Here is a 12,687-nt window from a genome sequence, read left to right as displayed (position 1 = left end):
ATAATTTTCTAAACCCTACATCTCCTTGTTCTTGAGTTATGGATTCTTAAGGTTTTCAGAAAACTTGACCTCTAACGGTGAGTTCAATTTAACTGGAAATTGAACTAATCCAGGATTTTGAGTAGATGCGCCTATGTCACCCTGTTTCCAAGTTATCATATTTGCAAACTTTGGTGTCCAGAATGAAGACAATACCCCACCAGCCTTTTATCAACAACCAAACCAGGAACATGAGAATACAAATACTAGCAAAAATCTCACCAGAAGGTTCTGATTTTCCCCAGGATCTGAGGCTCCATAGACATAATGAATTGCCCTTAACTGTCTTTTTTTAACGGAGTAGCACCTCCATCCAGATAGATACCCCTCTGAATAGCCAAGTTACTCATTATATCTCTAAGGTCTTGGTCAGAAAGACCTAGACATCTATCTAACAGTCAACAGGGTGGTTGCCAGTAGTCTCTGGAAGTCGCTGGCAGTCGCTGTGAAAAGCTCCCTCAGCCACAGAGGGTCACCACACAGGTAGTTGATGTTTGATTTGGGAGATTTTTCATCCTGATCCTACTCCTGTAGCTCCCAAGGGATTTGTGTCTCTTTCTGGGATTGAATCAAGGATCGTTTGCTTGTTAGATAAATGTCTAAGCACTACTAAAGACCCATTCATGCAGGTCCGGTTCAGACTGCTGCCCCTGATGTGAACCCTGATGTGACTGCTGCCCCTGATGTGAATATAAACAATAGGTTGTTTTTTTTTTACAGTAATTACATAAACAAACACTGCTGCCCCTGATGTGAATGTGAGCCCCTGATGGTGAATCCATCCATCACATAATGGATGGATCAAGAGCTGCATCATATTTAAAGGTTTTGGTAAAAAACACAGACACTTGGCTGTAGCACTCAGTGGGGAAACCAGCAGAATGTTAGAATGACAAAATAAGTTAACAGAAGTAAAAAACAGTTTTAAAAACTTTCAGTACAATTTTACCATTTCACTGTACTGACGGATTTAGAGTTCAGGGAATATATATTTTAAGAAAAGGGCTGTTAGAAATGATCAGATATACTACTATAACATTGTATAGAAAAAATAGTGTATTTACGTCAACATTACCATTTTTAAAGGCTTCCAGGAGTGTCTGTAATTGAAGGGGAGGCAGCAAGTCAGCAATATCATCTTCAGTGACAAATTTTAGGTCCTGGGTAGACTCCACTCCATCACTTAACAGCTTATGAATCAATGACTGTTGAGTCTCTTTAGAAATTAATGGCAAAGCTCTGAGGATGATATCCTTCAGGTCTTCATCCAAGGGTTTCATTTCATTACTGTGAGAAAAAAGATCCACGACATTCATGAAAATGTTTTCCTCCAAGACAGAATAGACTGAACATTTAAACACAAATTTCCATGAAATGATTCTTCAGTAGCTAAGTTGGTAGTCAGTGTTGAATAAAAGTCAATGTAATCTGGAACAATCTTGATTCACATTCAGCATCTCGTGTAGAAACAGGAGTTTTAATAGTGGGTTAGCAATCCAGCATCCCTGTTTCCATTTAAGAATAAATGGAATAAATAATGCTTCCTGTATAAAGGTTATCATTAGCAGCTGTGTAGTTTGGTATTTTTTGTTAACTAACCAAACCTGACTGCCTTTCTCAAATCAGATTTGCAAATTAGCTTGAGAACAATTGACCAAGGGTCAATACATACTTTAAGATAAAAACACGCAAAAATTAACTTATAATATAATCAATAATATCAACAGAATGTTAAAAATAGAAATATTAAACATGTCTACATTTTACATCCACTGCTGATTAGCATGCCAGCTAGCATGCTAATCAGCAATCTTCAGACCATCATGTCTTATAATACACCTTTGTATCTTAAACAGCTACCTATCATCCATATACCCATAGTCTAGTATAAGAGGAAAAGAAGTGATGACGCCACATCTTGCCAGTGATGCCATACCTGATAAATGGAGCGGTAATCATAATGTTTCATTACACTCTGGGCAAAGATCAGGTTGCGTTCAATAGCAATGAAAAGAAACAATAGCAGCATAACTCTGCTAACATAACATCTGCCATCCAGCACTGGAGCTGCTCAAAGTCTTCAATCAATCATTTAATCAATCTTTTTAAGGAAGCCTGTATTTCAAGGTTTGTTATGATATGAGTGAACATCAACTTCCAGATAGTTCATTTTTAATTCTGTACATCACTTTAAGTTGCAGATCAACACTGCTGAGAAGTCACGCTTATGTTGACTATCAAAATCATCGACAAGTAATTTAAAAGTCAACACGTCGTTGGAAGTTTTGTAAGATTCTGAAAGACGCAGAAGTAAGTAGTAGAATTTAAGAGTGTGGTAATGGACTGAAACAGAAGATGGCAGCTATGCATCTACAAGGATGCCAGCTGCCGTTCAACGGGAAAGAAGAAGAAGAAGCAGCCTCCGGTATCATAGGTGTGTCCAAATTCAGGGGCTGCATCCTCCTGAGGCCGCATTTGAATGCCAATTACATCACCGTGATGCGACGAAGGCTGTCCAAATTCGAAGACTCCTCGAAATATGGCCCAAAAATCCGTCCTCCTTTTCCCTAGATTTGATTGATGGGTCGGGTGTATCCTTCGTGGCCCAACCTATCCCAGAATTCATAGCGCGGTCCAGTTTCCAACAACGGCAGCAGCTACTTAGTTTTAATATTACTCTTTCTGGGTCTACATTCTCGCCTAAAAATATCTTAAAGGTTTATTTTGCAACCCAGAAAATCTGGGACTCCCCACCATTTGACCTTAGAACTGAAGAAGCTTCTCGGATGAGAGGTGAAACGTCTTCAAGCAACTTAAAGAAGTCCAGACGCTTTTCTTTGCAAGCTCCTTTGACTACGATGATCTGGATGACTGAGAACCTTCACAGACAACCCAGAAAGAGTGTAGGAGTAACAAACTTTTAAGATATTTTCAGTCGAGAATGTAGCTGTGTAAGCTTCAAATATCTGCTCAATTTATCAAGACATCACATATTTGCAAAAGTGCTCCGACGTTTTCGGAGACGTCTGTTACGCACCAGCTCGATAGCTGACCAGGAGGTCATGCTCACTAGAGCCGGCGAGAACAGTCAACCCCCGGCACATCGTTTTCGACTCCCCCGCGGTCTTTTGCTACTCAGGTTAAACATGATATATAAGTCACTTAGATAACTTACAAATGTCATTGTTTGGATTTTTTCAGTGTTTTATTTGTTCCTGAGTAAATCAGTTTGGTTGAGATTAAAGTTATAGTCTTCACACAGCTGAATAAACGTCAAACAGAAAACTGATTAGTCGACTAATTGCAAAAATAATCGGTGGCTAGTCGACTATCAAAATAATAGTTTTGGCAGCCCTAGTCTACCCCTACAACAGGAAATATCAAACAGCTCAAAATATTAAAGCCAGAAGACAGCACACCAGGTAGAAGTGCAACCAGGAGAAAGCTTATTGTGTTTTTTGACCTTTACTGTTTCTGAACACCTTTGAGACCAGAGGTAAGCCGGTTTTCTACAGCAATGTCTCAAGGGAGAACATTGCAGAATATGTTTTTTGGCCACACCAATGCAGCCCTCTTCATTCTTTCTCCAAGATGTAACTTCTTTCATCTTCATCTTCAAAACGGTTTCTAACCCATAAGATTGAAGATGGGTCAAACTACCATCTTCGGGGCAGGGCAGGGTGGGGAAGGGTGGGGCTGTGGTGGTAGAGCAGATCAGCTACTGATTGGAAGGTTGGTGGTTTGAGCCTTTGCTTCCCCAGTCTGTATGACAAATATCCTTGGGCAAGATACTAACCCCAAGTTGCCCTCCGAAGCGTCAACTGGAGTGTGAATGTTGGTTAGATTGTACTTGAGGTTAGAAGTCCTTGTGTGAGTGGGTGAATGAGGCATGTTGTAAACAGCGCTTTGAGTACTCCAGGAGAGAAGAAAAGCGCTATATAGGAATCAGTCCATTTACCACTGTCCATTCCCAAAATGCAACATAATAAATGCTATGAAACTGCGTTTTCATTCTCCAATTTTACCGTTTTTTATTAATCACTTACCTCTTGTGCAGTCTGGTTTGTTCAGAAAAGGATGAAGAGTCTTCAGCACCATCAAGCTTATTCACATCATCCTGAACATCCTCTGATGCCTGGAAAGTTTTATAGTTTTTATTTAGTATGGGTTTTGTAATTAATGGTTTCTGACAATGCCATGTGGAGGGATTAAGAAGGACAAAAGAAAAATCTACAAAGGCAGAAATGCTGAATCTGACACAGTACCTTCAGTCGAACCAAGAGGGTAGCACTCGCAGTTGACTGGACAGCCTCTTTGATCTCCTCAGTTGTCAGTGACTCCACATTTAGAGGCTCTAGTATCTTGTCGTCATTAAATATCAGGAGCTCCAGAGGTTCAGCAGCAGCCAGCTGAGGGAAGGTTGACCTCAGCTGAGCTAGGAAGTCAGCCTCCTGAAGACCTCGAGGAACCTGCAGCTCATGAGGCAGGTAATTCTGAAACACTGAGATAAAACAGGAAAGAGTGCTAAGTTGCAAGCTAACAGGGAGCATCACACCAAAACCTGACAATTTCATTCAAAAAACAAGAGCTCAGACGTCTTAGACAGTCTGTTATCAGCTGCACAGCAACTACAATATTTATCAGATATTTGCATTAAAATGGTCCAAAAGGCTCCAAGAGCACAAACAATATCCAGAGGTCCAGTTGAGGTTCAGGAGCTACAGCCACCTGTCAGTCAAAGAGACCATGTCCCCAACATTAAGCCTTACCACTGACAGCCTTGCTTGAAGTCCTCTATCACGGTACCACTACCAAAAAATGACCACCATCAGCATTCTGAATGACTGCTGTGTAGTGGCTCGTGCTCCAGTAATCATGAAGTGCTTTGACAAACTGGTCCAAACTCAGGTCATCACAAGCTTCCCAACCATGATACACACACAGCAGCATGCCTACAGAGCTCTACAGAGGACCTCATAGTCACAACTGTGTCCTGACCACCGTAGGAGCTATGCTCGGCTACTCTTTATTATTTCAGCTCAGCATGTGATCACAGTGGTGATAACTGAATATTGTACTGGACAGACAAATTAAAAAGCTTTGAACTTACGATTGGGCGACGTCATATCCATCTGAGGGTCCTCCACAATGTGGACCTTGAGATGCACGTGGGTGTCTGATTGACTGATCTGAGGTTTCTCAGATTCAACTCTGGGGGGGAAAAACAAAATTGGATTGAACTGTTGACATAAATAACAAACTCTAACAGCAGCAGCTTACTCTTTTCTTTGACTCACTCAGTGGTCAGTGTGGTTGGATCCAGGCTGGGTGGACGAAGTTCAGCAGCAGTAGCATCTTCTGTCTGTAGAGACCTTTTCTCTGGACCCTAAATTTCAACCAAAAAGTAAAAGAATAGTTTTTTTCTGATTTTTCATTCAGAACAACATGCTCCACATTTATTAACAATGTTTTCACCCTGATGTTAAATTGGTTCTTGCAGTACCTTCAGTCGGATGTAAATACCAGGATTCCCAGTCCCGTTCTTGCAGATCTCTTCTGCAGTCATACTCTCCACTCTTGGAGGAATTAGATTGTGGTTGCGACCAATTAAGATGGTAAAAGGTTCACCAGCAGCCAGCTGAGGGAAAGTGGACCTAAGCAGAGCCAGGAAGTCAGCCTCTTGAAGACCACGAGGAACATTCAGCTCATGAGACGGGTGATTCTGACACACTGAGAGAAAACAGAGAAGCTCACAAAGTCAGAATCAGAATGTCTTTATTGTCATTGTCACAGGTAGAACGAAATTAGAATTGATCTCTGATCAATGCATCATCCATACAAATTTAAAATTTAAATAAAATTTGTAAAATAAAATCCATCCCCACACACATGCCTCAGTCAGTGCATAGATCACTTCAGGAGTAGCATGATGGACATTTTTTAGTAGCAGCATTAAGACATATTTTTGTGATTTGGTAAAAGCTGTGTTTGAGTCTGTTTGTCCTTACGCTGATTGCTTTGTACCGTCGGCCCGAGGGCAACAGTTCAAACAGGGAGTGGCCAGGGTGTGAGGAATCTTTTATAATGTTATGAGGTTTTTTAAGACAGCGGGTAGTGTGACTACAGTCAGAGCAGTTTCAGTCATCGACAAGTTAGAAGACATGTTTTCCTGAATCAACTAATAAACAGGTAACTCAGCAAACCTGCACAGAGAGCTGGATGACTAGTACGTTGGACTCTTGAGACATGCAAAGCCTCTAAATCAAGTTAAGGAGCTAATAACAGGCAGAAAACGTTAACGGCATCAAATCCTTCCAAAGATCTTTGAAGGTTAAAAGCTTTAAACTTACTTATATATGTGATCTTATCAATCTTAGGGTCCTCAAGGATGCGGATCTTAAGTCTTAAATCTTCTTGACACAGTGACTGTTGTATGTAGAGGGTAGATCCCCGAGAAAGTCTGATGATTTCCTCTGGTGTCACAGAGTCTCCTTTCAGAGGTTTAAGTTTGTTGTGCTTGGCCCTTAAAAAAAGTTCAAAAGGTTCATCTCCAGCCAGCTGAGGGAAGGTAGACCTGAGTAGTTTCAAGAAGTCAGCTTCCTGCAAACCACGATGAACCTTCAGCTTGTGAAGCGGGCACGTCTGAAACACTACAACACAGAGGAACGCTGAGAGATCAGTTCAATTTTTCCAGTATTAGGAGAAAGAAATCATCACTTTCCTGTTATACTTTCACTAAATGTTCATCTGATACTACTTTCCAATTGAATCTGGAATCTGCTTTCACAGTTTGGAGGTACCAGTGGTGACTTGGGCTCCTAATGTTCCAATCATCACAGTGAAATCTTCCACATCTGCTCCAGAGTTTCATGTGTACTGAGGTGTTTTCATTGTGTTTTATTTCTTCTTTTTCTAAAAGATTTTTTTTTAAATTCCACCACAACTTGTCATTTTCATCTAATTAAAATATTCTTGGTAATATAGTAGATATTTCTTTATTAATATGTTACAATTCTTGTAACTCTCTGTCTGCAAAATACAGTTGATTATATAGTTAGAAAATATCAAACAGCTATTGTATAGTTACTTCTTAACTATATAACATAATTTGATGCCCCCCCCCCACTAAACCACTAAATGCCATATTGCCATATCATGTTTTGATTGGTCGACATGGTACATTTTTCGACGAATAGGAAAGGGTGGGGGCTTTTTGGTTTTGTCTTTGCTCACAGGGGGAGAGTGCTTTTGAACGTTTTCCTTATAAAACACAGTTTTTACCATTTCTTCCCGCAGTAAATATAAACAACGATAATATTCAGGAAGAAAACCAAACATTGCATATATTTTTATCATAACTCTGGTTTTACGTGGCCTATCAATTTAAAAACTGGTATAAAGTCCACACTTATTCCGTCAATTGTTCTGTCTGTCCTGCTCACATCTCCAATGGTTATACACTAACATGGCTTCACGCCACATCAGTCACGCCGCTTTGCTAGCTAAAACAACGGTGTCGGCACATTAGGACACTGTCATAGCCTGTCAGCGACGTTGATTAGCTGCTTATATACGAATGTGAATCGCATTATTGGCTGGACTATGGGATAAGGTGGCATCGTTCTAATCCCATACGGGAGCAGCCAGTCACTTACTAACACTGCAAAAAACAGAATTGTTCAAGTATTTACTTTAATTTCAATTCAGGTTAGATTTTTTTTTTTATGCGCGCAACATAGATTTTCTGTGTGCAGTGCGCAATTGCGCACGTGCGCAGCTTAAAGGGAACATTGGTCCTGACCAGGGTTTCAGCTCTCGAGCATTACTGGCATCAACAATTGTGATTTACAAGGTGCAAATGACTGTTTTTGGTATAGAGGTTTGGTGGAGACCATCAGCTTCACCTGTGTTTAATAGACCGATCTCCGAGCAGGTAAAAGGGTGAAAAGCACTTCAGAACTTACCTAGTAGGTAACAAGGTGATATACGGCTTACATGTGGTGCATTTTTATAGCAGAAACATCTAAATTTCACATTATGTTTGCTTTAGACTTACCTTGGTTTGACAAAACATTAATCTTTCGCCTTTCCAGGATGCGGATTCTGAGATTTATATGGGTTTCTGTCTCAGTGGATGGAAGATCTTCATCAGCATCTTCTTTCTGTTTTACAGAAGGTCGGAAATTTTTTTTCTCAAATCAAGTTGTCAATGTGTTGTAATCTTTAGTAACGCTGCTGAGATCAGTTAAATCTTCTCAGCACAGTACCTGCAGTCGTATGTAGAGGGTAGATCCCCGAGAAACTCTGATGATTTCCTCTGGTGTCACAGAGTTTACTTGCAGAGGTTTCAGTTTCTTGATGTTGCAATATAAGAAAAGGTCAAAAGGTTCATCTCCAGCCAGCTGAGAGAAGGTAGACCTGAGTAGTTTCAGGAAGTCAGCTTCCTTCAAACCACGACGAACCTTCAGCTTGTGAAGCCGGTACATCCGAAACACTAGAACACAGAGGAACACTGAATCAATCACAGTGAAATCTTCCACATCTGCTCCAGAGTTTCATGTGTACTCAGGTGTTTTCATTCTGTTTTTAACATTTAAATTTCACATCATGTTTGCTTTAGACTTACCAGTATTTGAAAGCACTTCAATGTTTGGGTTTTCCAAGATGCGGATTTTGAGATCTATGCAATTTTGTGATTTGCTGATTCGACGTTTGCCATGTTTTTTTCTCCTCTTAGACTGAACTGTTTGAGTCAAGAACCTAAGGAAGACACGGAAAAACGTGAGCTGGGATACAAAAAGATAACACATATACTTTTGTCCACATAGTAGACATTTATGCACTTGTCTTATAACCTTGATGTTGTTACATAATCCAGCTCTGTCGTGTGTCCTTCCTCCTGCTCTAAATATTCATACTCTTCATCCTCTATCGGTACCTGAAATCCCAGGCTCCTACTGTCCTCCACCCCTAGGAACAAATAAATTCTCATGTTAGTCACAATTATGTGTTGCCCAGCTCAACAAGAACTTGTCCATTTGCATAACCGAAAGGGAGCATGCTGCTACTATCTACTGTTTGTGCTTTAAGAGGACATGAGCTAATGTATCTTTTCCATTACAACCTTCTCGGCTCGACCCAACTCAGTTAAATTGTTTTTCATTACAATCAAGTACTGCCTATGTGCGCAAGGTCATTATAGCAATGCTACTAAAAGTCCCATTTTGCATACAACAAAAGCACAACATCACACTGGAGAAACTTGAGGCGATGGTAGACCTGCTGTGTGGTCTATAGCTTTTTGTCAGATTTGGAGACAGGCTTTGAGGATTAGATTTTTGTGAATGACATGCTCTCATGAGTCATCGAGTGAAAAAACTGACTAGCCAATCGGTGGAATGCAATATGTTGACGTTACATTTTCAGATTGACTGAATTGCTGAATTGCTTTGGCTGAGTAGGTACTACTCATATATATGTATATATATAAATATATATATATATATATATATACATATACATATATATATATATATATATATATATATATATATATATACATATATATATATATATATATATATATGGTGTGACACGTGTGAAATGTGGGAAAGGGTCGAATACTTTTGCAAGCCACTGTATATATCGGATGACAATATAAAAACATCTATCGCTTCATTTTACACTATCGTTTGTTTTGTGGTGTCGCAAAACAAACTGTTCACAGCAATATTTTTTCATTGTTTTGATGGCCACTGAAGTGGCGATATTTAATTTCTTAAAATTCTCTCTTTCTCTTATATTTAATATAACCACACTACAAACAGGAAAGCAAGTGTTTTTATGCGTTGCCGTTAGCAACAATGACAGTAAAACCATTGCGTGGCTCCACTGTATGCTTGTTTATTTTCCACATCAACCTTTCACAATAAAGCTCAAGATCCTGTTGAGACTTTTCAAAATAAACGGAATCACTTGAAAGAGTATGCAGACTATTTACGGATGAGAAGCAACAAAGAGCCGTTAGGTGCTAAAAAATAAACCTTAGACTCAAACGTTAGAACAGGCTTTTCCCCGTACCATGCTGTGTAATAAATACTCACAAAGAAAACGGCGGCTGTTACAACTTATGTCTAAAAACGTATTGTTTCATGCATCGGTTGAAACATTCGACTCCAGGTACACGATGCCTAGCTGGAAACACTCAACGCAAGTCGAGCTGCTTGAGATTCACACAATTTACAGAAAATGTTAAATTTTTGTAATTTATATCGTTAACTGGATGATAGATGTCTTATATCGGGATATGAGATTTTTGGTCACATCGCAAGCTCTAATATAATATGACGCGGCAAATCTCCATTACCGATCGCCCTCGTGCGTGAGGCTGGACGGCATCAATACACGTTAATAAGCTAACTGCGCTAACGCATTAGTTCCCACCAATTGAGCATTGCGTGGCACATCCGGCATACTGTTTTACTTTTGTACATGATGCGCTTACCATCAGGGTCATGCTTCACATGAAGACCAAGATAGTTCCAAATGCCAGATCTGAATGAGGGTGGGGGAGGTTCAATTTCGGGTAGCATTGAGGCAGTTGCCATGTTGCAACGAGCTTAGCTTCTGTCTTGCTAGCTTGCGCTGCGTTCAATGGATCTGCACTCGACAGTGCAGCCTAGGTGGAGTAGTCGAACGCAGATCCAGTGAGAGCTCAACACAGACAGCATCGTCAGAAGAAAAGATGATAAAATAAATAAAGAAAATTGTATGGTTTGATACATATGCGTACCAAACCGAAAGCACTGTATCGAACGGTTCAATTTGGATACGAGTATTGTTGCAGCCCGCTCACCCCTGCGGACAGTCAATCCTTCAAGCTCTGGTCCTCTACCAGAGGCCTAGTTGCTTGAGGGTCCTGCGCAGTATCTTAGCTGTTCCTGGGTCTGCGCTCTTCTGGACAGAGATCTCCGGTGTTGTTCCCGGGATCTGCTGGAGCCACTCACCTAGTTTAGAAGTCACCGCACCTAGTGCTCCGATTACCACCGTTACCTTCACCCTCCACATCATCTCGAGCTCCTCTCTGAGCCCTTGGTATTTCTCAAGCTTCCCGTGTTCCTTCTTCCTGATGTTGCTGTCATCCAGAACTGCTAGATCTATCACTACAGCCGCCTTCTTCTGTTTGTCTACCACCACTATGTCTGGTTGGCTAGCCACCACCATTTTGCCCATCTGAATCTGGAAGTCCCACAGGATCTTAGCTCGGTCATTCTCCACCACCCTTGGGGGCATCTCTCATTTTGACCTCTGGACTTCCAGGTCATACTTGGCACAGATGTTTCTGTACACTATTCTGGCCACTTGTTTATGGCATTCCATGTATGCCTTGCCTGCTAGCCTCTTGCACCATGCTGTTATGTGTTGGATTGTCTGAGGGGCATCTTTACACAGCCTGCACCTGGGGTCTTGCCTGGTGTAATAGACCCCAGCCTCTATGAATCTTCAATCATTCTTCTATCAAGATTGGAACATGTTGTTGTTCTGAAAGGTACGGTTTTAACTTGGTTTAAATCCTACCTCTCAGAGAGGTCGTTCCTTTTTGCTATTGGGCAACACTCCTCGGCTTCTGCCCCTATTTACAACATCTCCTTTCACTGTTATGCTGATCATATCCAGATTTATTCACCTTTGAAATCCGACGTGTCTGCCTCTTTGCAACCTCTGTTCAACTGTTTGCATGAAGTTAAAATTTGGTTATCACATAAATTTTCTACATTGAACGAGAATAAGACCGAAATCATAGTCTTTGGTAGAGACACTCCGCTAGACCAGCTAGCTGATGCCCTAAGCCAGGGGTCAGCAACCTTTAACACCCAAAGAGCCATTTGGACCTGGTTTCCACGCAAAAGAAAACACCGGGAGCCGCAAATACTTGTTGACATCTAAAATAAAGATAACACTGTATATATTGTTTTTTTACTTTTATGCTTTGTGTGGACAACTAAAGTGTGTTGCTACAGAGAAAACTGCATTTTATTTATGTAGTTAACACATTTTGAACTCTTAAAGAAATATAACAAAAGGAAAGACACCCAGCTGAACTAAAATGATCCATGTAGCAAACAAAAACTGCTGTGAGCCGCCACCCTTATATCGCCTTTGTGCTTTTGGAGCTTTGACCTGACTTAAATAATTGGGGAAAAAAAGCACTATCCTGCTAAAAAAAATGAAAAATAGATATTTGTAAATTCTGCCTAAATATGTATTTTACCTGGTTAATGTAAGTGGCGGGGCGTGGTCTGCAGCGCCGCTGCATGAGAGTCGGACACACCTGAGCAGCACCCGCAATCACGCCTCGCCGCCTTAAAGTCTGTCCTCTCTCTGCTCTTGTGTTGTCGGGCTGTGCGCTGAAAACCTACAGCCGGCTGTATGCGTACAGCAACCGTGTGTGAAAAGTGGTCAATAAAGAGATGCTGAAAAGCGTGTTCATGGAAACATCGTCAGGTTTGCCCTGGTACAATGGGACTTCTGCTCCTGAACCTCTGCACACAGCGTCTGCAAAAGCTGTCGTCTGTGAGGCATGAGCGGTGTTTGTTTTTAACATAGTTCATGGTGGAGCTGCTGACATAATGTGGATCTGAAGATCCA

General features: G+C 40.9%; 1 protein-coding gene across 1 annotated transcript in view; it reads right to left on the bottom strand.

Moving 5' to 3' along the window:
* LOC102795061 (uncharacterized) overlaps positions 1-12,687 on the bottom strand; it is a 35,452-nt gene that overhangs the window by 3,231 nt on the left and 19,534 nt on the right. The window contains exons 10-20 of the mRNA XM_087832471.1: positions 8,895-9,009; positions 8,666-8,799; positions 8,307-8,533; positions 8,096-8,201; positions 6,390-6,689; positions 5,543-5,769; positions 5,337-5,425; positions 5,150-5,250; positions 4,305-4,540; positions 4,086-4,174; positions 1,115-1,326 (exon numbers count right to left, since the gene is read on the bottom strand). Coding sequence (XP_087688597.1) covers positions 1,115-1,326; positions 4,086-4,174; positions 4,305-4,540; positions 5,150-5,250; positions 5,337-5,425; positions 5,543-5,769; positions 6,390-6,689; positions 8,096-8,201; positions 8,307-8,533; positions 8,666-8,799; positions 8,895-9,009 — 1,836 coding nt within the window. The remainder of the gene's footprint in view (positions 1-1,114; positions 1,327-4,085; positions 4,175-4,304; positions 4,541-5,149; positions 5,251-5,336; positions 5,426-5,542; positions 5,770-6,389; positions 6,690-8,095; positions 8,202-8,306; positions 8,534-8,665; positions 8,800-8,894; positions 9,010-12,687) is intronic.

This window comes from Neolamprologus brichardi, chromosome 3, assembly GCF_056152115.1.
Source record: "Neolamprologus brichardi isolate AB-2024 chromosome 3, ASM5615211v1, whole genome shotgun sequence".
NCBI lineage: Eukaryota > Metazoa > Chordata > Actinopteri > Cichliformes > Cichlidae > Neolamprologus > Neolamprologus brichardi.
The sequence above is the reverse complement of the archived record's forward strand: the minus strand, read 5'-3'. Positions and strand labels throughout refer to the sequence as shown.